Source organism: Hyperolius riggenbachi, chromosome 5 (assembly GCF_040937935.1).
Source record: "Hyperolius riggenbachi isolate aHypRig1 chromosome 5, aHypRig1.pri, whole genome shotgun sequence".
NCBI lineage: Eukaryota > Metazoa > Chordata > Amphibia > Anura > Hyperoliidae > Hyperolius > Hyperolius riggenbachi.
Window position 1 is genome coordinate 271,874,414 of NC_090650.1, and position 26,995 is coordinate 271,901,408.

The 26,995-nt window shown below is 43.9% G+C and overlaps 1 protein-coding gene across 1 annotated transcript in view; it reads left to right on the forward strand.

Annotated features, from left to right (window-relative positions):
• Positions 1 to 26,995, forward strand: part of GMPR (guanosine monophosphate reductase) — a 124,803-nt gene that overhangs the window by 26,696 nt on the left and 71,112 nt on the right. Inside the window, exon 4 of the mRNA XM_068234647.1 lies at positions 16,090 to 16,263. Coding sequence (XP_068090748.1) covers positions 16,090 to 16,263 — 174 coding nt within the window. The remainder of the gene's footprint in view (positions 1 to 16,089; positions 16,264 to 26,995) is intronic.

A 26,995-nucleotide genomic window follows, 5' to 3' on the forward strand; every position in this document is an offset into this window, starting at 1 on the left:
TTATCAACGCCGATCGGTGGGGGACATGTTATCGCCGAGGGACATGTCATTGCCGAGGGAGAAGCAAAATCCGCCAAGGGACATGGAAGAAGGCACTGGGTGAGCAATCAGAGGTACGCGACAAGTGATCAGCACGCCAATGGTGAGTATAAGACCCAGATGTGTAGCCAGGTATATAGGTAGCCAGATGTTTAGCCAGGTTTTAGGTAGCCAGATGTATATGGAGCCAGATGTAAGGGTAGTCAGGTGTATAGCCAGATGTATAGGGAGGCAGATGTAATGGTAGCCAGGTGTATAGCCAGATGTATAGGGAGCCAGATGTAAGGGTAGTCAGGTGTGTAGCCAGTTATAGGTAGCCAGGTGTGTAGCCAGTTATTGGTAGCCAGGTGTGTAGCCAGATGTGTAGCCAGGTATAGGTAGCCAGATGTGTCGTCCCCCCCCCTCCCGATTCCCTGCTCCCTCCGTCTGAAGCCCCTCTATGGGGGGCTCCCCCTCTATGCGGTGGGTGGGGGGGTCCCTTGTATGCGGCGGGGGGTCCCTTTCTGTATGGGAGTTGTCTCCCTTCTGTGTGGGCTGGTGGCCGGGTGGGGGCTCCCCCTCTATGCGGTGGGGTCCCTTCTGTACAGGCTGGTGGCCGGGTGGGGACTCCCCCCTCTATGGGGGGAGTCCCCTTCTATGCGGGCGTGCTGTGGGTGGCCTCTCTCCCTCCCTCGCACCATCTCCTCTCCCTCCCTCCTTATCCCCTCTTCTTTAACACCCCCCCCCGATCTGAAGCCCTTTGAGGTCTACTCACCCGAGGGCTCTCTCCAGCGGCGGCAGCAGCACTTCCTCCTCCATCGCCGAAGTCTCGTTCTCTGTGTAGTTACAGTATGAGGCTTAGTGATGCCACCAAGCCTCGTACTGTAACTACACAGACCGGGACTTCGGTGATGGAGGAGGAAGTGCTGCTGCCGCCGCTGGAGAGAGCCCTCGGGTGAGTAGACCTCAAAGGGCTTCAGATAGGGGGGGTTTGAAGAAGAGGGGATAAGGAGGGAGGGAGAGGAGATGGTACGAGGGAGGGAGAGAGGCCACCCACAGCCCGCCCGCATAGAAGGGTACTCCCCCCATAGAGAGGGGAGTCCCCGTCCAGCCACCAGCCCGTACAGAAGGGACCCCACCGCATAGAGGGGGAGCCCCCACCCGGCCACCAGCCCGCACAGAAGGGGGACAACTCCCATACAGAAAGGGAGCCCCACCGCATAGAAGGGGGAGCCCCCGCCAGCCCTGCAGAACTCTGCCCCGCTGATCCACTGCCCAGGGATTCCCCAGGGTGGCTGGATGCTAGTTCTGCACGCTGGGGGTAGCACAGATCGCTACCCGCAGCGTGCATTCAGGCATCCAGCCATCCTGGGGAATCCCTCTGATGAGGGAAAAGTGAAGCTGGCGGGGCAGACAAACAGGAAATCTCCCTTGCAGTATTGACGAGCTGAGCTTTCAGCATGTTTCTGCTGGACGAGCCAGGCTCGTCAATACTGCCAGGAAGGCTACAATAAAAATGATTGAAAACTCAGAAAAAATTGCTTTGGTCTTTACATCAAGTAGTTGACAATCTACCACACACCAAACAATTTTCAGGTAAATTGATCAGAAAAATCCAACACTCCTGATCTACTTTTATTGAAAAAATGGAAAATTCGGTCAGATGTATCAAATTGATGAAAAAAAAAAGATTTAGATTATTCGTTACAAGTTATCCTATTTATCAAAGTGGTGTAAAATTGGATGTTTTAATTGTATGGTGTGTAGCCTCATCTATATGTGCACCCAGTTCTTGGGTGGTTGCAGCCCAACATATGAAAAAGAGAAGTCGATGCCTAAAGGAGCTGTTCATGAAGAAGAGAGGACTGCTGTACATGGATAATACACATGGAACATTGGGCTGCTCATGGAATGGGAGGTTGCTGCTGTACATGAAAGGGGAGTCACAACACACTTGGCCTAGGGGCACAAAAAGTATAAATCAAGCCTTGCTTCTAGAAAGAGGAAGGCTTCTGGCTCCATCTCTTCCTCCACTTTATAGAACAGAACAAGCAACTTGGCACTGGTGAACATGGATGTCTGAAGAAAATCACTGGGCACACAGCCACCTGAAATGATCAAATACTAAGCAGTGAGACAATATTGTCTGAGAAACACCTCAGAGAAACATTGGCTGGATGTGAACAAAAGGCACTCCAAAAATGGCTAGGTCAGGCAACTGTCTCTTTGTTGCTATAGGTACTTTAAGGGCTAAGACTAATGTAAAGAAAACAGGAGAAAATGGCTCAAAGCAAAGGATCAAAAACCTTGTTTCTGTTAACAGATTAAACATCTCACCACTTTTGTTCGAGTTTTGCTGCACTAGTTTTGATAAATATATCTTTTTTTATTGTATCGACCTGCACATAAAGGTTGATTTGACAACACTTCAGTAAGCTTTGGTACCCCTTATATAGATTACTGAAGCTCACTGCATGCATAATTCAGCAAATAAGTATGAAGTTTGCTTTACATATGCATTATTGGTAAGCACCACTTGCTATGTGAATTTGGACACCTCCTTATGGGAGATTCTCAAGGTTTCCTTTATTATTAGTATTTATTTTATACGCACTGCTGGACAGTAAATAGGGATACAAAGAGGTAGAAAACTGTTATACAACATAGCACAAGGTTATACATGCAAACAGGGTATAAGATGCATTTTGCAGAGACCCAGCATATCAAGTCCGAGTTAGTACATGAGAAGGGTGTCATTGCTGGGGTTGCAAGATGAAGAAGGACACACTAAGGGAGGGAATGGGGGGGGGGGGGGGAGACCCCGCCAAAGGCTTACAATCTAAAGGGTGGGAGAGGGACACATGAGGTAGGGCTGTGGAAAAGGTGCTTGACTGCGAGAGTTCAAGTGTGGTAGATGGGGGTAGGCCATTTTAAAGAAATGTGTGTTTGAGGGCTTACTTGAAGGTGTTGAAGGAAGGAGCAAGTGTGAGAAGGAGTGGAAGGGAGTTCCATAAGGTGGGGGCAGATCTTGAGAAGTCTTGTAGGCATGCATGTGAGTGAGAAACATGTGGCAAGGTCAGGCGGAGATCATTGGAGGACCGGAGGGTCGGGCAGGTATATATCTGTTGAGGACCTCAGAAATATAGGTTGGGCAGGTCTTGTGCACAGACTTGTAGGTAAGGCACAGAATCTTAAAACCGATACTGAAGCAGATAGGGAGCCAGTGTAGAGCTTTGCAGAGGGGAGAAGTGGAAGCAGAGTGGTGGGAAAAATGGATGAGTCTAGCTGCTGCATTCATGACTGATTGAAGGGGTGCAGTGCGTTTCAAGGGGAGACAGACAGTAGGTCATTGTAGTAGCCAAGGCAGGAGATGATGAGGGCATGGATGAGAAGCTTGGTAGTGTCTGGGGTCAGAAAGGGGAGGATTTTGGAGATGTTACGAAGGTGGAAATTGCAGGCTCTGGTAACATTTTGGATGTGGGGGTTGAAGGAGAGGGCAGAGTCTAGAGTGACGCCCAGGCAGCGAGCCTGGGAGGTAGGGCGGATGGTAGTGCTGTTGATAGTGTCGTGAATATCTGAGAAGGGTGGTGCAGCGCAGGAAGGGGAAATTAAGAGCTCAGTTTTATCCAAGATTCAGGATCCTAGCTGACATCCAGGAAGAGATGGTTGAGAGGGAGGAGGAGACAGGAGAAGACCTTGTCCATGGTGGAGGGGGAGTGATCGGGGGTGTGGAGATTTATTTTCAAAAGCACTACCTGAAACACAGTGGCACAGTCAAACGGGCAGAATAGTGTGCACACAAGTAGGCAGACCAACTGGTTTGTATAGCTCTTTCCCATGAAGTGCTTTTGAAAAAAATAAAGAAAACCTTGAAAATCTCCCATGGTGAGATTTATTAGTCCTATTCCCGTCGGTAAAAGGTTTATTGTCATCAGATTTATAACACCTGTAAAATCTTCTTGGATTTGGAGATTAAATGAAAGTATCCAAATCCTTAAAAAAACAGGATAACACAGGTGTTATCCTGCAAGAAGTTTGCTGAATCAACCCCATAGTGTGGAAAAAGGACAGCGACATAGAAGATTATGGACCTGATTCACTAAACTGCTGTAAGATTGCAGTGCAAGGCAATTTTACCATTACTACCGCTGGCAGCGTACAGCGAGTAGTAATGGTAAAATCTCCGGAGTTTTCTCTAAGGAGATATTTTTAAACCTCACCAATAAAATACCTTTAAAGCTCCCACCAATCAAGAAATAACCCAATATAAGAGCTGGTTCACACTATGAGTGGTTTAAGACATTTTTTTTTTCACTAGCGTTTCTAAAAGCGATTTAAAAGCATGCAATGAAATCCTATGTGTTCTCACATGAGCGATGAGGTTTTTTTCCCAATCGCAAAAACTGATCCTGCACCATTTTCAGGTTGGCTGTGCTGCAGTGCAAGGTATAGGAAAATTGCAAATCGCTTTACAATCAATTTGAACACCTATTTTGTGAGCATTTATCAAGCAAATTTACTTTAAGAGACAAGAGGCCTGATTCACAAAGCAGTGATAACTCAGTTATCACGCCTAAAAGACTTTAGGCGTGATAACCTTTGCACTAGCAAAGTTATCACCGCTTTGTGCTCTAACTCGCGCAAAGCTCCCGCGCGCAAAGTTTTGCGCACGCAGACTTAATGGGCGCTGCGCAAAACTTTGCGCACGGGAGCTTTGCGCGAGTTTCTTCACATCACGCCTAAACTAAGTTTAGGCGTGATAAAGGGCTTTTCACAGGCGTGCAAAGTGTTTGCACCGCTTTGTGAATCAGGCCCATTGAGTTCTGGGTCAGATTGCACTTCCTGTTTGTCTGCACACAGAAAATCGCAAATCGGAACGAAAACACATACAAAAAACTGCAAACTGCTCTAAAAATGCTTCACTCCCGATGCTGTGGTTCCCAAGTCACTGCATGTTTCATGAAACATGCAGAGCCTGAAAGAAGTGACTTGGGAACCACAGCATCGGGAGTGAAGCAATCTTGTCCATACACGAGAGGTGGAGATCTGATTCAGTGTCTGTGAGGTGGCCAATACCTCAGAGGCTGAATCGGGTCCACTTAGGCTGCAGCATTTGGTGAGTGGGGACACAAAGGGGGGATTGTTCCCTAGCAGATCTTGTCTCATGCTGGACTTTGAATGCTTTTTATAAATTTGAGTCTACTATACACCTGATGAGCTGCATGTGCTATGGACTCTGAGAAACTTTTGATATTTTTTTGGTGTATGTAGCGCTTTATAACTCCTTTACACTTACTGATTTTTGGCTGTACACTTAGCAGAGTAGCGCTCTACAGACTGTTTTATATGTCTTTATTGGTTGTGCGCTAGCTTAATTGTTTAAAATTTGATATGACTTTTTGACTTACTTTTAAGCACGTTTTCAATTGCAAGATTCTGAAAAGTTATTTCTTAGATAAGATGAAAAAAAAAATTCTCCTGAGAGACAGGTCAGGAAAAGTGTTAATTGGATAAGGGCCTTTGTGTAACATTTCCACCAGTGCAGTGCATTGTGCTGCAGTGCAATATCACACTGCTGCTGCTCACATTTCTGTGTGATGTGGATTACTCCATTCAATAGAGCTGACTGGGATCAGAATCTTCGTGCACAGCAATGCTTAAGGCCTCTTGCACACTGCAAGTGATTACGATTCAGATTCCGCTTTTTAATCAGTTTTTACATCCGATTCAGATTCCGATTTGCAGTTTGCTCCCTGCACACTGAAAATCGGAATCTGAATCGGATGTAAAAACTGATTAAAAAGCGGAATCTGAATCGGAATTGCTTGCAGTGTGCAAGAGGCCTTATAGTGCAACATGTGGCCATACACATTCACAGTGTGAATTGAGCCTTAAGGTGCATACACACATCAGACTATAGTCTTTGGAAAATGAAAGTTTACAGACCAATCTTACCACCCTTCATGTAGTATGAGAGCCATACTCTACACAGTCTTTTCTATGGAGCTGAACTCCACATCAGAAAAAAATCTTTGCAAGATGCTGCACACACAGATGCTGTACAGACACAAAAGATCAGTATCTGCAAAAGATCTGTTCCTGCCAAAAATCCATTCCTGCACATTGTAATGATAGTCTATGAGATCTGCAGATCATCATACACACATGATTTAACTGACATTCATCTGCAGATCAGATCCACCAGAATGGATTTCAGATCTGCAGATGATTGCTTGATCTGCAGATGAATGTCAGTTAAATCATGTGTGTATGATGATCTGCAGATCTCATAGACTATTATTGCAATTTGCAGGAATGGATTTTTGGCAGGAACAGATCTTTTGCAGCTACAGATCTTTTGTGTCTGTACAGCATCTTTGTGTGCAGCATCTAGCAAGGATTTTTTTCTGATGCGGAGTTCAGCTCCATAGAAAAGACTGTGTAGAGTATGGCTCTCATACTATATGAAGGGTGGTAAGATTGGTCTGTGATCTTTCATTTTCCAAAGACTATAGTCTGATGTGTGTATGAGCCTTTACACTATATAAAAGCTGAAAACAATGTGCAATGCAGACATTTTCTGTCCTTTTACATGAACTACAATATGCAATGTATACTACAGTATTTATTGGTGCGATTTTCAAAGATGTCTTTTTATGTCCATGAAATGATTGCTGATATCTGGTAAATGTGCCATCATGCAATGCTATTTTAGGTTTCTCTTCTGTTTCACCGAACGCTTCCAGATTCTGTGATAATTCTGTTGGCAATTATGTTTCAAGTTTGAATAGCAGCCATAATAAAACAGTGAACTGCAACTAAGAATAACATTGTAATGCATAGTGACATACATTCTAATCTAGGTTTGGGTTTCAGATAAAAGTGTATCAACTTGTGGGTATCAACAAAACTAAAAAATATGTGTCTTAAAGTGGATCCAAATTAAAAATACAAGATTTCAGAAATAAAATGTATTTTCTAAATTATAATAATAAATAGCAGCTGCATGATGACAAATATAAAATATTTTACATTTATTGGAGAAACCCCTCCCTTCCTTTCAAATTGCCGGGACAGGATCCGGCAAAATGCTGGAGTAGGTGGTGTCTGGCAATGGAGGAATTGCTAATGGCTGCCACCTGTATAACCCTAGTTATTAAAAGAGAAGGGTGAAAAGCATGCACTGCATGCTCATAGGCTTGAAGGAGTGTTTATTTATCTTTGTATGTGTCAGAGTGGTGCAACTAAATATTTTGAATTAAAAAAATGTTTGGTTTGGGTCCGCTTTAATGATTTCGGGGTAGGAAAACAAGTAACACACTCAGGCCAATATGAAATTAAGTTTTTCTCCTGAGCTTTCTCCTAGTGGATAATTTTTCATCTTCTCTTTAAAATAATTTTATAGCACTTCCCAATTGAAAAAGCACCAAAAAAGACGGTAAAAAAGCACTAACAAAATTATTTTGAGTATTTTCTTGCTTGCTGCTGGTTAAAAAAAGCATTTAATTGACTAGTTGCGAAAATATGACCTAGGAGAAAATACAATTGCATATGGGCCCATGAGCAAAAAAGTACAAATTTGGTTAAAGAGCACTAACACTAATGCTGTAAAGTTCTATCTCCCTGGCTTATTGTGCTATAAATTAGGCTCACCAGTCCTGTATCAGCCGGGTTTCAGAACATAGCCCCGCATCCTTGCAGAAAAAAAGTGTCAACCTTTCTTAAATCTGATGTGAGCATTCCAAGGCAAACCAGGATAGGTGAAGGCCCCTCTCCGTCTTCTATACAAAAGGATCATGTAAACGTTCTTGAGACAAATGGCGCACAACCTGACCAGATGAAAGCAGTATTCATCTCTGTCAATGTAGTTACCCCTTACCAGGACCTAAGTACCTGTTCCCTGCATGCAAGACAATTATAAAGTACCTATCTATAAGCGCCACACTTTTATTTTAATTATTTGCATTGCTTGTCTGTAATTGGAAAAATAGGCCTTAAAATGACCTGATCTTAAGCCAATTTCCCATCCACAGTGTACATAAAATGGTTTAACTGGGCGTTCCACAAAATGTATAGCTGCATTGTTCCATTTCCCATTTTTAGAGATGTCCATAAACAAGAATTTCCATTCCCATCAAAATGTTCCGCATTTAGCAAGTGAATTAAATGTAGTATTATCTGTGTGGGTAATGAAAACTACTTTAGACAGCTCTCTGTGAATGGAGCACAGTAAAAATCAGAGGCATAGCTATAGGTGGGCAAGGGGGGACATATGTCCCTGGGCTCAGCACTGTGAGGGTGCTCAGCACAGTCATTGCACCCCCACGTGCACGAAAGGTGGCACGCTGGCTGCTAAAGGAGGGCAAATCTGGCTAACTAAAGGGGCATACATTTGGCTATTTAAAGGGGGGCACAACTGGCTATCTGAATGGGGTATGGGGGCACATATAGCTATCTAAATACATTTTGACTCCACCCATGACCATGATCACATTCTGATGTATGGCCACACCCATTTTGTCCAGAGGGGGGGGCGCAAAAACTGTCTTTGTCCCAGGGCGCTGAAAACCTTAGCTACGCCTCTGGTAAAAAAAAACAACTCCATCCTCTGTGATGATTTCCGGGTCAGTAGCACCTTTCGGCAGCTAACAGCTGCAGGAACAACAATGATGATTGTTTTGAAATCCTAATGGGGTCTCTGAGGCCTCATAGTGATCATTCAACTCATGACAAGCACAGTAACCCTTCTTCTTTATCTCCTGGCAGCACTAGTTAATCTTATCTGTGCCTTATATACTGTACATAGAGATAAAGCTTTTAATTGGCAAGCACCCATATGAATAACGACTCTGGTTGAGCCTCTACTAAACCATAACGGTGGTCATACATCTGTAGACTTGGGGGCTGATTGATCATCAGATTTGGTAATTATTATTGAATCTGATGAAAATCGGTGCTGCCAAAAGCCTGCCCGATTGTCAATTCAAACAATTTCTGGCTGAAAATGGTCAAATGTATTGATTGGACATTCTGGAAAATCTCAGGCTGACATGCTCAATCAGGTGTATGGTGGTAACAGCATGTGATAATCACAAAATGATGGGGGGGATACAACATCAGGGGGACAGCGGCCGGGGACAGCATGGTGGTATAACAAGGCTGATTCCTGAAATATTCTATGCTGAAAATGATCGGGGATCAGCCTGTGGTTTATGGCAGTCAACAGATATCTCTCTCCAATCAGATTCGACCAGAGAGAGATCTGTCTCTTGGTCGATTGGCAACTAAAATAGTTAGATGTATGGCCACCTTAAGACTTCTTTCTTATTTCTGGTTGACCATTTCTGAGTATAAAAGCCATTGACCAAGTCACTCAGCCCCTTATTTCAAGGATACTGGGAGTCCCTGTATACTGGAAGAGGCCAAAAGTGGCCTTTTTTCTTACATACTTTTCACTTGTACACTTACATAAAAAAAATCACAACACTGACATAAACACAAAATTACATTTTTCATTGGGGGATTGCTGCTTATACTTACCTAAGCTACCTGACAGAATACCTCATATCATTCTGTCCTCCTATTTCCTCTGTAGCTCTTTTGTTCAGAGATGCTAAAATACGGCAAGGAAATGAACAGCCGTTAGAGAGTACTGTTGATGCATTTCTAACCACTTGATGTTATAACTATGGATACAGCACAGCACAAAATGCATTAACATCTACTATATTGTACATGTGATGACTAAAAGGAAACTTGTAGTGAGAGGGATATGAGGATTGTCACCTTTATTCCCGTTTGAAAAATTCTGTTTATCTGGCTGCCATGCTGATCCCTTAATGCCTGCTCCCGTGGAGTCAGTGAAAAGATGCATGCCCGGTGTAAGACAAGGCACAATTACTCTGAAACAAGTAAAGATGGATTCTAAATGATGTGCTCTAAATCACATTAACCACAGGCACAGACTCAAATGCTTGCAGTACAGATTACCAGTGCTATTGTGTCTGCACAGAAGATACAGAAAAACTGAGGTAAAAATTAGCACTGAGTAATATGTTGTTGAACCTCTGCTTTTCTGGTGTTTCCAGTGTCTGGTAAGAGCACAGTGATGTACTCATATTAAAGCTATGACTAAATCTCAGCAAAGTTTGTTTTGAGGGCTGCTACTGAACTTCCTGAATATAAATGGAAACATAATAATCTGAATCCATTGGTTCTTTCTTTATAAAACTTTAGGCGTATGTTAATTTGATCATAAATTGAGTCAAGGCTCATCCTGTTATACCTACCTATGATTTTGTTACGTAGCACATATCCAGTATAAGTAAACTCTGTTTTTTGTATACTAGTAGTTCCAAATTATGACTCTGACTGACATAGTGTAGTGTGTGTTCCCACCCATCTCATACTTTATATATAGACATAGCATGCAAGTTCCTGGAACCCATAAGTCAGGATAGATAAGGATGAATGTCATAACCTTAGACCAACATTTCCTTTTTGTGAGGTACTCATAAACTATTGAAAATGGAAGATATGCAGGTGCTCTCCAAAAAGCAATTTCAACCAGGAAAAATCTTCAACAAGACAGCCAGCTGCTTAGGATACTGCATCTACTCTGGGTTCCACGCAATGTCACAGGGCTCCTCAGCGCTATGTTCACAACATATTCCAATGTGGTGCTCCCTGTAGTCACCTGCTGCTCAAACAACACAGAAGCACACATACGGTGACCACAATAAAGAACGGATTTTAAGTGTGTTGTCTGAAAAACAGTAGTAGGTTTTATTTCTTACTCACAGATAAAAACTGTAGTACAATACTCACATTGTGGGCCTTTATGACAAGGACCCTTCAAGTATTAAAAGCATTTAGCGTACATACAGTACACACACAAATGTCATGTAGGAGTAATAGATCACAGGTGTCAAACACAATGCCTGCGGACCAAATGCGGCCCTCCTTGCCATTTTATGTGGCCCTCCAGAGCTTCAAAAGTGCATCATTGTAAGCAGTGACAACACACTGCCTTCCCAACCAGAGGAAGACAGTGTCAACCCGGTGACAGTTTCTGGTTCAAACATTGTCAGTTTGAGGTGGGTTGCACAGAGATGGATTAAGATGTAAGAGGGCCCTTGGATGGTAGTAGATTTGGGGCCACCTTGTGGTCTTTTTGGTAAGCTGAAGTGAAGAGAGGTCAGAGAAGGTAGCTGGTGGGCCCTTTGACACCCACTAGGCCCCAGGCTCCTGCCTAGGTTGCCTAGTGGATGATCCTGCTCTGGGGGAACCCATGGAACCCCTCAGCAAAATAACCATGGGGCTCCCTCTTGGCATCCAAACCCCCATGTGTGGCTAGCATCTTGCCTCAGGCCATATTTCATCTTGAAGATTTTCTGCCGAAGCAGTGCTGGAGCAGGTAGTTATTAAACTGCTCCACTGCACTACTCTGCAGAAGGGGGAGAAGCAGACTCCCCGGTTGCTATAGTTATGACACTTAGTTTGAGGCTGATCAATAAATGTTGATTCTCAATAAGCAATTTGGCCCGTGACTTAAACTAGGTTTTAGATTTTGGCCCCTTAGGTGATTGATTTTGACACCCCTGTCCTAGGAGATAGCTCAGATAGACAATTTCCCAGTCTCCAATTCTCAGTTTTCATCGGTGAGTGAGAAATAAAACCTACTACTATTTTAGTCAATCAGGCTACACTCCCTCCTGGAGCCACTCCCCCCGTATAAAAGGCAGGCATCGGCGGCCATTTTACTCACTCGTGTGCCTGCAGTAAATAGACAAGGAACAGCTGCTGCAGACTCTCTCATAGGGAAAGATTAGTTAGGCTTTTTTAGGCTTCTTAGCTTGCTCCTTGATGATTCTTATTGCTAAAATAGCACCCCACAACAGCTCTCTTGAGAGCTAATCTTGTTCTTGTGATCTATTTTTTTTTCTGTGTGTCCCACTGACACTTGTGTTGCATAGACAGCCTTGATAATTCACACTGTGTGTGCCACTGCCAGGCCCAGCACATTCAGTGACTACCTGTGTGTGTGACAGGTGCACATTGCCCATCACTGCATATACCTACCTGTTGTTCACTGTGCACCCACCCACCTACGTGAGCGCACGCAGTGTCACTGTGCCGGTCCGCTACCTGTCTGTGTGTGACAGGTGCACATTGTAATACCCATTACTTACTGCATATACCTACCTACCTGTTGATCACAGTGCACCCACCTACCTACGTGAGTTGAGCACACGCAGTGTCACTGTGCCCGTCCGCTACCTGTCTCTGTGTGACTGGTGCACATTGTAATACCCATTATTCTATATACCCACCTGTTGTGTTCAGTGCACCAACCTACCTACGTGAGTGCACGCAGTGTGATATACCACTCCGTGCATACCTGTTAACTGCACCTGTGTGACTGCACATTGTATTAGTCAAGTCAGTGCATACCTTTCACTTCATCTCCCCCAATATGGACAAATCAAAAGGCAGAGGCAGGCCACCTGGCAGGTCTGTTCGAGGTCGCGCTGTCGTGATTTCGTGCGGCCCTCGACCAAAGTACAGTGTTCAGAAGAAGGCATGTGCCATCAACCCCCAATATTGTCAGGACATAGTTAACTATTTAACACAGAACACCTCATCTTTCTCAGCTTCCGCACGGAAGCGTGACATATCTTCCTCCTCCTGCTCTGATTCTGGCACCCCACTTAACACTCAGTCGGCCACCAGCACCAAACTGCCATCACCCCAGGGCTCAGCGGTGTGGAAATCTTTTTGTGTGTCTGCCTCATATGAGAGCAATGCCATCTGTACTCTCTGCCACCAAAAATTGAGCCGTGGAAAGACCAAGACCCGCGTAAAGACAACTACCTTACGAAGACACATGATTACAAAGCACACACTGCAATGGGATGACCACCTGAGGAAAAGCAGCAAACAAAAGCAAAGTCACACACCGCAGTGGAAGATACCAGGCCGCAATTTTTTCTCAAAAAAGGCGATACCTAAACTGCACTGTGATGTTGAAAGGCAAGTGGTGACATCTCTGGCACACAGCGTTGGGTCAAGGGTCCATCTGACCACGGATACCTGGTCTGCAAAGCACGTTCAGGCCTGCCCGAAGACTAAGTCAGTCCCCATACACAGCATCTCTACCTGCACGTTGTGTGAGTGCCTGCCCCAAGACTAAGTCAGTCCCCATACAGCCTCTCTGCCCGCAGGCCGGTTGACTGCCTTCTCCGCCACCACCAACAGGGTCCAGGACTCCAGGCGGATTGCTGAATTTTTAAGGCCGCTGCTAGCAGCGGCCTATATAATAATTTTTCTGGTGCGTATACATGCCTGCCTAATTTTTCTGGCTGCACTGCAGCTGCAACAACAAAACAAAAGGCATGTACATGTGCCAATTCCCCTTCGTGATCATTACCTTGCCTTGGTGAAGGGGCTTGCGTATCACAATGAAGCAATGACCGACGGCTATATGAGTGTGTCGGGGGGGGGTCTCACATCCACGATAAGGTAGTTGCTTCATTGTTTACAGACCAAATTTGATCAGCTGGACAACAGTGACTGTTCTGTCATTCAGCTACCTCAGCCCGGCGACCATATGGGCTTGAAAACCGACAAGGTCTGCACTCTCGCCATGGTGCACACCAGTCCAGCAGGGCCGTCACAACACAAACAGCTGTTTGCAGTGCGTTAGTGAGTTTGGTGTGTCAGTGTGAAGCAGTACTCTAATTACACTCCCTGATTGATGTATACACATGCAAGATGTTTTAAAGCACTTTAGGCCTGCAATTTAGCATTCAATGTGATTTCTGCCCTTAAAACACTGCTTTGCGTCAAATCCAGATTTTTCCCTGGGACTTTTGGCATCTATCCCACTCCGCCATGCCCCCTCCAGGTGTTAGACCCCTTGAAACCTCTTTTCCATCACTTTTGTGGCCAGCATAAATGTTTCTAGTTTTCAAAGTTCGCCTCCCCATTGAAGTCTATTGCGGTTCGCGAAAGTTTGCGGGAACCGGACGTTCGCGAACCCGGTTTGCGAAACGAAAATTGGAGGTTCGGGCCATCTCTAGAGCCTAGCGCTGAGGAGTCTTTTGACTCATAAACTAGGGACAGCGGTACCATAAACTGTGTCATAGTTTAAGAATCCCAGGTTTGAGTCCGGTAAAGACACGTTCTTCTCACGTTTGTGTAGCTTTTTTTACTGACAGAGAGAGTTAACAATATAAATTGTTTAATGTTCTCTGACAAGTTTTGTGGAAAATGTCAGTGTTATGTAAATGTGTAAGTAATTGAATACATATAGCATGAAGATATTACACATTAACAGAATTACTTTTACTCTTCACTGTGTACAGAGAAGCTAATAATAATGAAATGTTTGGACATGTGTAGCACATACAGATCGTCATGGAATGTAAATGGCTTAATGGACCACTATTGTGAGGAAATATAACATTTAAAATACACATGTATGCATATATAAGGAATATACATTTGTCCCAGTGTAAAATGCAGACGAAAGAAGATGGTCTGGTCCAAAACCTTATTCAGTCCTGTTAGATTATTAAACTAACTGTAGGGACCAATGACATGGGAAATAATACATTTATGGTGCATTTTTCTTTAGAACAGTTGTACTACTTATAAGCATGGAGTTTGTATGTGTGGGTTTCTTATGGGTGCTCTGGTTTCCAACAACATCCTGGTAAGTTAATTGGCTCCCCAAACTTGGCTTTTGACTGTCATAAGGACACCAGACTATGACTACGGTATGGATTAGAACAACAGGGGTAAGAGACACCCAAGGGTGTATAAAACAAATAAAAAGGAGAAGGAGGTAGCTTACCTCAAAAACGACAATCACATATGATAATTGAATACATTAGCATAGTCATCGCGTTTCGTGTGTCCAAGCTCGCTTCCTCATGCCAATTACAGTGCCAGCAGTAAAAAAAAAGCCGGAATAATGAGCACCTCTCATTCTGGCTATTTATCATATGGGATTGTCATTTTTTAAGGTAAGCCACCTTGTTTTTCTTTTTACTTGTTTTTAACGCTTGGGCGCCTCTTACCCCCGTTGTGCTTACTCATACCCCCACCTTGTTGGTTGGAGGGGTATAGGCTGGCCTCTCACATTGTTATACATAGCAGAGGTCACCTCACCAACCTTTTTTCTCCAAGAGAGTGACCGCATCTAGACTAGGCTATACACCCAAGTGGAGTTGGGCTAAACATCTCCACCTGCCTCCAGTAGTCGGTTGCCCATTATGCATCCCACCTTTGTGAGTATCTTCTTGTCTTATTTCTTACACCAATTGTATTACATATTGTGCTATGTGGGCACCCATTGTCTCTGTGCTTCTTTTAAGGTGTCAAGGCACTGAAACACCCAGGGTATGGATTAGATTGTGAGCTCCTCTGAGGGACAGTTAGTGACATGACCATAGGTTCTGTAATACACAATAAATAATAATAAAAATTAAGACCTACATCTAAAGTTCAGGTCTTATTTACTTTTACATTGAAATTTTTATGCAATCAGAATATCGATTGAATTGGTCACCAAATGTTATATGTGGGTGCTGTTAGTTCTGTGATCAAATCTGCCAAAGATTGTTACCCAAACATGCTGTCCAACAAAATTTGCATAATGCTGTATCAACTCAAAATGATTTGCATCACTGACCATCCCTAGTTAGGAGTACTTCACCTTTAAGCATACATGCTTTTCAAACATTCCTTTATGCTTTTAACTAACTTACAATAATTATTCTGCATCCTTGTATATGATTTATTATTGTTTAACCCCCAAACTCACTGTACAAGATTGACTATGACAAATTCAAGTAACTCCTGTACCCATCAAGTACCCCCAGGGGTAAGCATACCACACGAGAGTCCAGGTCTAGAGCACCTGAGTATACTATAATGAAAGTGATTTGAATTACAATGAGAGATTTGACGTTTATGTATCATATAGTTTTATCAGGATAATTTAGTTGCTATCTGTTCTCTTTTGCTTCTCTTTATGTTCACAGTGTCAATGTTGTGTTGTTGCAGCATATAGCAGCCAGCTCAGGCAGCAGTCAAGCAGACTTGGATAAACTGAGCAGCATTTTGGAAGCCATTCCTCTCATCAGATACATCTGTCTAGATGTAGCCAATGGATATTCAGAACACTTTGTGGAATTCGTGAAGACTGTCCATTCCAAATTTCCAAAACACACCATCATGGTAGGCTATCTATATTTATTAAGAAACCCTTTACTAAGTTATGTTAAAATAGCGTGTTAACTTGTCAGCTAATTATCATCTTTCAATAGTAATTTAGGTCTATACCTTATAAGTTCGCCTAGACGCAAGTTTCCTTTGTAATGTATTTTCTGAAATCGTCTGCAGAACCAGCTGACAATGGCAAACTGTAGATTAAAGCCCGGCTATTTTTTATAATTGCATTTAAAAAAACTATATAAAAAGTATATCATATTGTAAAATCACCTGTTTTTTGCAATGTAAAAAGAGGACGTTACAGGTGCTTTGGTTCACCAATAGCCATTTTCTCACTGCAGGACATCTTGCAGGCATTAAGCCAGGGGAGTGACATGGTCCATGCTGTCCCATGTTATTGTGACTGCCCTCTGCATTGTTACTTTAGAGGACACAGCACAAGTGCCCTACAACTTGGCCGTCCCAAACATTCCCTCCTGTGCCCACACACAGTGATGCACTGGGGGATGCTGGGGGATTTATGTCATAACTCCTCCCCTCATGTTCATGTGATATATCCTAGGCAGGCAGACAGACATCTGAAATAATTATAACAAACAGACATTATAAGATGGCTGCAGCAGTTTTCCTCTGTCTTCTCTCTCTTACACACTGTGAAAAGATAAGTAATTTGATCCAGGCAGGCAGACAGCAGGGGAGGGAGGGGCAGGGGAGTTAATCAGGCTGAAGAGGTGGGGTCAATGCTTTCAGCTTCAGAAGGAATAAGGAAGTGCTACTTACAGATATAAATGTGAGTCTGTTCTATCCAATATGATGTACCAGATGTAAATGTATGTGCGTCACGCGGGTGCACCAATTATTTAAATAGACGGGCCTTTTTTACTAGTCCTATTATATCCATCATAAAACTTGTATGACTGTGTTACAAGAAGCAAAACATCAAAATGAACTTCCATACACTCATGCAAATGCTCCTGCGAATCCACTTTACAAAAGTCATGCAGCAATCAATGCTGTCCCTACAGCTAAGTTAAATCTTCGTTACAAGAATAAAGTCTCTTGCGTAGTCACATACAAGAATAAAGTCTCTTGCGTAGTCACATACACTTTTACAGGGCCAAAGTTAGGACACATACGACACTGAGCTACCTCTACGCGGTGTATGTGACTACGCAAGAGACTTTATTCTTGTAACGAAAATCCCAGCTTTTAACTTAGCTGTAGGGATAGCATTGATTGCTGCATGCTTTTTGTAAGTGGATTCGCATGAGGATTTGCATGAGTGTGCAGAAGTTCATTTTGATGTTTTGCTGTTTTGCTTGCCACACCCCTTCCAGCACCTCCCCATTAAATCTACAAGTGTTTAAATGTCCTAGCTCAAGGTGAGGAGCCTTGATTTTGTGGGTTTTTTTTAAATGTGTTACAAGAACTGTTCTGTGGCCATTGTTATTAGGTGCTTGAAAAGAGTTATTGTTATTTTGCTTGCTTACCTCTGCATAAAAATGCAAAGAAACTGAGTTTCTGTCAAACCTTACTAACTTCCAGGCTTTCCTGTATAGAAAGAATATCTACTAAGTGATTACAAGGACTGTTCAAACTAGGATTATGGTCTCTGCAACTAGTTATAGTAGAAAATATATTGGTACACAACTGTTTCACATTACACCTGAAGAGTTAAATTGTTCTTTTGGTTCTTCTTATTCTCCTTCTGGGAGTGGACTGAAAAGAGTGGAGAAGAATTACATCATTTAAAATAGCTTGAGGTAAACTGATGACATCTTTATTTCAATTTGTTGTGGAATTTTATTCTGGGAAAAGCTAATGGGTTTTAGGAATCATTAACAGAAAAATTGCTGAATTGGCTACATGCCCCACTAAAGTTGCGACCTGAGGTTTACACAAGAATGAGATTATCTGCCTGTCAGTTTTAAATGAAGCAGAAATGCTTCAGGTATTTTAGCTGGATATGAGAATTCAGCTTAGCTCGTTTTAATGTGAAGTAAGGTTGTGTTTTTTTTGTTTTTTAAATCAACAAAGTTTTCCCTGAAAAATGCAGATACGCTTCAGGTATTTCAGCACACATATAAGGAAAGGTTGTCAATAACAAGTGCTGTTGACGGGAAGCAAATTAACCTTTTTTGGCCATAATTTAAAAAAATAGGTCACATCCTTCAGAGGTCAGATATTAAGTACTGTATAAACTTGTGTATAAGCCTAATGTTTCAGCACAAAAAATGTGCTAAAAAAGTTGCCCCCTTGGCTTATATGCAAGTCAGTGCAGCAGAACAGATGGTGGAGCAAGTTTTGTTGCTGGCAGAGGAGCGTATAGATTGTGCACTAGCGATCCTGCTCTTGCCATCTGGCTCCCTGTTGTTTCCATGGCCTCCATCCCCTGCAACATGGTGTGCAGAGTTTGCTGTTCAAGACTACCTGTGTCTCCTGGCTTGTGGAGCAGAGCGTGTAAGCAACATGTCAGCGGTGCAGTGATCTGGAATTCTTCCTGTGTGGTATTCGCTCTGTCTCATATCTATGATGCCATCTAGTGGCGTCCTGAGATACAGCTGTATCATCCTTGCGGCACATCTAGCTATGGGGAGGGGGAGCTGACTTGTACTGGGGGCACATTTGGCTACCTTGGAGGGGGCTTTACTGTGGAGGGGCTTATACACAAGTCAATTACTTTTTCATGGTTTCTGATGGAAAAGTGAATACCTCTGCTTATACGCGGGTCGTCTTATATGCCAGAATATGCAGTACACAAAATCCAACATGGCTTCTTAAACAATATTTAACAATCAAGCAGCATCGTCAACATAGATTTGCAGGTAAAAAATAGTTGCTTACAGACAGATAGAGTGGTAATCACAAACTAGTAAATTCAATTCCTATTTCGAGACCTAGCCTATCCCTGGTAAGACCAAAGTCAGCAAGACCTGCAGTGTCCAGCTAAGCTCGCAAAATGTTTTCAAATTTACCTGGTGTCTGAACATATAATAATTTCTCTGTTCTCAAATTGTTTTTTATCATCATCTGCCTAGTCCTGGTTGAGGGGGGAATAGGGTCCTTCTATTTTTGAAGCAATAGCTTCCTAGTGTTGTTTTCTAATTTATATTTTAGACGGCTGTGGTTGTTGACCATAGAAATTAACAAAAATATTGGTGTACATACAAGAATGGGTGTGGGCCACAGAGGAGCAGTTGCTGCTCATTGGCGTCTCAGTTTCCTCTGTTCTTGGGGTTCCAAATACCACCCTTGCTTTTTGTAATGATGAAATTCTACCTACACCAAAGCTGTGGCAGGAAAGGCTGGATTTGATTAGTACCCAATACATTCAGCCTGTTTTTATCTAAATAATAATTGTATGAGCTATCACAGTTAATTTTAAAGCTCATCTTATTCCTTTAGAAATGCAGAGTTAAACCTTGTGTACAGTAAAAGAATTTGCGCCATTCCCCTGGACTAAAACTAAGGAGGCAGGGGCGTAGCAATAGGAGTTGCAGATGTGGTCACTGCAATTGGGCCCTTGGGTCACAGGGGCCCTGAAGGGCCCTCCCTCAATTGCAGTATTAGCTCTCTATTGGTCCTGTGCTCATAATAATTACTTCTATAGATACTTTGAATAGTGGTAATCACTAACAAACTGCGCCCCCTCCCCTCCTTGTACCTCTGACACTGTAGTCGCCATTGGCAGGTTTTGGTGCGCCGTATCAAATGTTATGTATAGAGTGCTTAGGGGCCCCCAATGTAAAACTTGCTTTGGGGCCCACAGCTCCTTAGCTTACGCCACTGTAAGGAGGCCCCCTTCCCACTCAATCCTCCTTTTATACTCATACAGGTTCTGGAAGCACTACTTATGATAAATACTGGGGCTTTCTACGCTGTTTGCATTGACTACTGGAGTAGCAGCACTGCATCATTACAATGATCTGGGCCTTGGCCATCTCTTTCTTTGCTAGTGAATGGAAAGATGTGGCTATAGCACCCATTGATCCTTCCCTCCCTGTTTATTTATGGATGAGTAGGGAGCATAGATACCAAAAATTATTCCTAAATGAGATGCTGCAATGTTGGATTGCCATAAGGCATTCTTGAAAGTGTTGAAGGGGAGTTGTAGTAAGGGATGAAGTTAAGGCATAGTTACATAGCTATTTGGATTGAAAAAAGTAATACGTCAATTGAGTTATACCAGAAAATAAAGCACAACACTAGCCTGCACCTTTACATATCCCTGTTGATCCAGAAGGCAAAAAACTCTCACAAGGCATGGTCTATTAGCCCCTAAAGGGAAAAACAATGCTTCCTGACTCCACATGGCAATGAAATAAAATCCCTGGATCAACACCGTCTGGAATTACCTAGTAATTATAACCATTGATGTCTTTCAACGCAAGGAACTGAAAAAAAATATATACATACCTGGGTATTCCTCCAGCCCCCTTTAGGCTGTTTTTTCCCTCACCATCCTCTCAGGCCACCTTAATCCTCCGCTAGCTGGCCAGGTAATTCCTCCAGTTGGGGTGAGTCGGTGTATGCACAGTCTGGCTGTGCGCTTACCACCCCCATTATGTTCTCGTTCCCGAGCACTCTGTATAGAATGCTCCCAGTGCCGGGAGCGTGATGGGGGCATCTGTGTGGCCAAGCCATGCATGTGCAGTATACCTCGACTGTAGGACTTGACAGGCCGGCTAGTGGAGGATCAAAGGAAGCCCGGGAAGATGGCAAGGGAGCGAACAGCCTGAAGGGGGCTGGAGAAAGTCCCAGGTATGTGTGCATTTTTTTTTTTAATTCCCCCATCTCAGGTTTCTTTTAAACACAGATATAGAATTTCCCATAACAACTTCCTGTTTTAATACATTCCACATTTTAATCACTCTTACTGTAAAGATCCCTTTCCTAAATAAATGGCAAAAACTTTTTTCCTCCATGTGAAGATCATGTCCTCTAGTCCTTTGCACAATCCTAGGAACAAAAAGCTAACTTGCCAAGCTTTTCTATTGCTCTCTGATGTATTTATATGTTAATTAGATCTCATCTAAAGGCCCATACACAAGTTCCAAAAATCTGCTTAACCATTTTCTGTTCTGTTGGAAGATAGTTGGACATGTGTACGGCTGGCAAACAACCTGACAACCAACTGATAACAGGTTGTTTGCCAGATCTAACCGGTGGATCAATCTGCCCAACTATCATGCAGGTTGGAACGTGTGTACAAGTCTTTTGAACAACTTTGTTATTTTTTAATGCAGACATGTTGTGTTGTTTAGTTTGCACGTATAGTATTTAACCACTTCCCTACCGCCGTATATACAATTGGCGACCGGGAATTGGACCCCGCAAGGACCGCCGTATTGACAAATGGCGGCGTCCTTGTAGGGGCATGGGCGGAGCGATCGCGTCATCAGTGACGCGATCCTCCGCCTCCGCCTGGCGCCGCTCACCCGCCGCAACATCCCGCCGGCCATACGGAAGCGCCGGCGGGATGTTAACCCGACGATCGCCGCATACAAAGTGTATAATACACTTTGTAATGTTTACAAAGTGTACTATACAGGCTGCCTCCTGCCCTGGTGGTCCCAGTGTCCGAGGGACCACCAGGGCAGGCTGCAGCCACCCTAGTCTGCACCAAGCACACTGATTTCCCCCCCCCCCTGCCCCAGATCGCCCACAGCACCCATCAGACCCCCCCCTGCCCACCCCCCAGACCCCTGTTTGCACCCAATCACCCCCCTAATCACCCATCAATCACTCCCTGTCACTATCTGTCAACGCTATTTTTTTTTATCCCCCCCCCTGCCCCCTGCTCCCTCCTGATCACCCCCCCACCCCTCAGATTCTCCCCAGACCCCCCCCCCCCACCCCATGTACTGTATGCATCTATCCCCCCTGATCACCTGTCAATCACCTGTCAATCACCTGTCAATCACCCGTCAATCACCCCCTGTCACTGCCACCCATCAATCAGCCCCTAACCTGCCCCTTGCGGGCAATCTGATCACCCACCCACACCAATAGATCGCCCGCAGATCCGACATCAGATCACCACCCAAGCGCAGCGTTTACATCTATTCTCTCCTCTAAACACCCACTAATTACCCATCAATCACCCATCAATCACCCCCTATCACCACCTGTCACTGTTACCCATCAGATCAGACCCTAATCTGCCCCTTGCGGGCACCCAATCACCCGCCTACACGCTCAGATTGCCCTCAGACCCCCCTTATCAATTCGCCAGGGCATTATTTACATCTGTCCTTCCCTGTAATAACCCACTGATCACCTGTCAATCACCCATCAATCACCCCCTGTCACTGCCACCCATCAATCATCCCCTGTCACTGCCACCCATCAATCAGCCCCTAACCTGCCCCTTGCGGGCAATCTGATCACCCACCCACACCAATAGATCGCCCTCAGATCCGACATCAGATCACCACCCAAGCGCAGCGTTTACATCTATTCTCTCCTCTAAACACCCACTAATTACCCATCAATCACCCATCAATCACCCCCTATCACCACCTGTCACTGTTACCCATCAGATCAGACCCTAATCTGCCCCTTGCAGGCACCCAATCACCCGCCTACACGCTCAGATTGCCCTCAGACCCCCCCTTATCAATTCGCCAGGGCATTATTTACATCTGTCCTTCCCTGTAATAACCCACTGATCACCTGTCAATCACCCATCAATCACCCCCTGTCACTGCCACCCATCAATCACCCCCTGTCACTGCCACCCATCAATCAGCCCCTAACCTGCCCCTTGCGGGCAATCTGATCACCCACCCACACCAATAGATCGCCCGCAGATCCGACATCAGATCACCTCCCAAGTGCAGTGTTTACATCTCTTCTCTCCTCTAAACACCCACTAATTACCCATCAATCACCCATCAATCACCCCCTATCACCACCTGTCACTGTTACCCATCAGATCAGACCCTAATCTGCCCCTTGCGGGCACCCAATCACCCGCCTACACGCTCAGATTGCCCTCAGACCCCCCCTTATCAATTCGCCAGTGCAATATTATGATTACCTGTCAATCACCTGTCAATCACCTGTCAATCACCCATCAATCACCCATCAATCACCCCCTGTCACTGCCACCCATCAATCACCCCCTGTCACTGCCACCCATCAATCACCCCCTGTCACTGCCACCCAACAATCACCCGCTGTCACTGCCACCCATCAATCAGCCCCTAACCTGCCCCTTGCGGGCAATCTGATCACCCACCCACACCAATAGATCGCCCGCAGATCCGACGTCCGATCACCTCCCAAGTGCAGTGTTTACCTCTGTTCTCTACCCTAAACACCCACTAATTACCCATCAATCACCCCCTGTCACTGCTACCTATCAGATTAGACCCCTATCTGCCCCTAGGGCACTCAATCACCCGCCCACACCCTCAGAATGCTCTCAGACCCCAGCCCTGATCACCTCGCCAGTGCATTGCTTGCATCTATTCCCCCCTCTAATCACACCTTGAGACACCCATCAATCACCTCCTGTCACCCCCTAACACACCTACCCATCAGATCAGGCCCTAATTTGCCCCGTGTGGGCTCCTGATCACTCGGCCAAACCCTCAGATCCCCCTCAGACCCCCTTCCGATCACCTCCCCAGTGCATTGATTGCATCTATTTTCCCCTCTAACCACCCCCTGAGACACCCATCAATCACCTCCTGTCACCCCCCTAGCACTCCTATCCATCAGATCAGGCCCAATACAACCTGTCATCTAAAAGGCCACCCTGCTTATGATGGGTTCCACAAAATTCGCCCCCTCATAGACCACCTGTCATCAAAATTTGCAGATGCTTATACCCCTGAACAGTCATTTTGAGACATTTGGTTTCCAGACTACTCACGGTTTTGGGCCCGTAAAATGCCAGGGCGGTATAGGAACCCCACAAGTGACCCCATTTTAGAAAAAAAGACACCCCAAGGTATTCTGTTAGGTGTATGACGAGTTCATAGAAGATTTTATTTTTTGTCAAAAGTTAGCGGAAATTGATTTTTATTGGGTTTTTTTCACAAAGTGTCATTTTTCACTAACTTGTGACAAAAATTAAAATCTTCTATGAACTCGCCATACACCTAACGGAATACCTTGGGGTGTCTTCTTTCTAAAATGGGGTCACTTGTGGGGTTCCTATACTGCCCTGGCATTTTAGGGGCCCTAAACCGCGAGGAGTAGTCTAGAAAACAAATGCCTCAAAATGACCTGTGAATAGGACGTTGGGCCCCTTAGCGCACCTAGGCTGCAAAAAAGTGTCACACGTGGTACCGCCGTACTCAGGAAAAGTAGTATAATGTGTTTTGGGGTGTATTTTTACACATACCCATGCTGGGTGGGAGAAATTTCTATGTAAATGGACAATTGTGTGTAAAAAACATCAAACAATTGTCATTTACAGAGATATTTCTCCCACTTAGCATGGGTATGTGTAAAAATACACCCCAAAACACATTATACTACTTCTCCTGAGTACGGCGGTACCACATGTGTGGCACTTTTTTACACCCTAAGTACATTAAGGGGCCCAAAGTCCAATGAGTACCTTTAGGATTTCACAGGTCATTTTGCAACATTTGGTTTCAAGACTACTCCTCACGGTTTAGGGCCCCTAAAATGCCAGGGCAGTATAGGAACCCCACAAATGACCCCATTCTAGAAAGAAGACACCCAAAGGTATTCCGTTAGGAGTATGGTGAGTTCATAGAAGATTTTATTTTTTGTCCCAAGTTAGCGGAAAATGACACTTTGTGAAAAAAAACAATTAATATCAATTTCCGCTAACTTGTGACAAAGAAAATAAAAACTTCTATGAACTCACCATACTCCTAACGGAATACCTTGGGGTGTCTTCTTTCTAAAATGGGGTCATTAGTGGGGTTCCTATACTGCCCTGGCATTTTAGGGGCCCTAAACCGTGAGGAGTAGTCTTGAAACAAAAATGACCTGTGAAATCCTAAAGGTACTCATTGGACTTTGGGCCCCTTAGCGCAGTTAGGGTGCAAAAAAGTGCCACACATGTGGTATCGCCGTACTCGGGAGAAGTAGTACAATGTGTTTTGGGGTGTATTTTTACACATACCTATGCTGGGTGGGAGAAATACCGCTGTAAATGGACAATTGTGTGTAAAAAAATCAAAAGATTGTCATTTACAGAGGTATTCCGTTAGGAGTATGGCGAGTTCATAGAAGATTTTATTTTTTGTCACAAGTTAGCGGAAATTGATTTTAATTGTGTTTTTTCACAAAGTGTCATTTTCCGCTAACTTTTGACAAAAAATAAAATCTTCTATGAACTCACCATACTCCTAACGGAATACCTTGGGGTGTCTTCTTTCTAAAATGGGGTCATTTGTGGGGTTCCTATACTGCCCTGGCATTTTAGGGGCCCTAAACCATGAGGAGTAGTCTAGAAACGAAATTTCTCAAAATGACCTGTGAAATCCTAAAGGTACTCATTGGACTTTGGGCCCTTTAGCACAGTTAGGGTGCAAAAAAGTGCCACACATGTGGTATCGCCGTACTCAGGAGAAGTAGTATAATGTGGTTTGGGGTGTATTTTTACACATACCCATGCTGAGTGGGAGAAAGATCTCTGTAAATGGACAATTGTGTGTAAAAAAAATTAACAAATTGTCATTTACAGAGATATTTCTCCCACCCAGCATGGGTATGTGTAAAAATACACCCCAAAACACATTATACTACTTCTCCTGAGTACGGCAATACCACATGTGTGGCACTTTTTTGCAGCCTAACTGCGCTAAGGGGTCCAAAGTCCAATGAGCACCTTTAGGCTTTACAGGGGTGCTTACAATTTAGCACCCCCCAAAATGTCAGGACAGTAAACACACCCCACAAATGACCGCTTTTTGGAAAGTAGACCCTTCAAGGTATTCAGAGAGGGGCATGGTGAGTCTGTGGCAGATTTTATTTTTTTTTGTCGCAAGTTAGAAGAAATGGAAACTTTTTTTTTTTTTTTTCTCACAAAGTGTCATTTTCCGCTTACTTGTGACAAAAAATAATATCTTCTATGAACTCACTATGCCTCTCAGTGAATACTTTGGGATGTCTTCTTTCCAAAATGGGGTCATTTGGGGGGTATTTATACTATCCTGGAATTCTAGCCCCTCATGAAACATGACAGGGGGTCAGAAAAGTCATAGATGCTTGAAAATGAGAAAATTCACTTTTTGCACCATAGTTTGTAAACGCTATAACTTTTACCCAAACCAATAAATATACACTGAATGGGTTTTTTTTAATCAAAAACATGTTTGTCCACATTTTTCGCGCTGCATGTATACAGAAATTTTACTTTATTTGAAAAATGTCAGCACAGAAAGTTAAAAGAAATCATTTTTTTGCCAAAATTCATGTCTTTTTTGATGAATATAATAAAAAGTAAAAATCGCAGGAGCAATCAAATAGCACCAAAAGAAAGCTTTATTAGTGACAAGAAAAGGAGCCAAAATTCATTTAGGTGGTAGGTTGTATGAGCGAGCAATAAACCGTGAAAGCTGCAGTGGTCTGAATGGAAAAAAAATGGGTAGAAAGCCCTAGGTCCTCAAGTGGTTAAGGGAGCTGATTGTTTAGTTTGTTGGCGTGTGTGTATCTACTTGTCGTGTAAACCACTTGTTGTGCAATGGTCAAGTAGTGTGGTTGGTTGTGCGTTAAGTTGGACGTGTGTATGAGCCTTAAGGCGTCT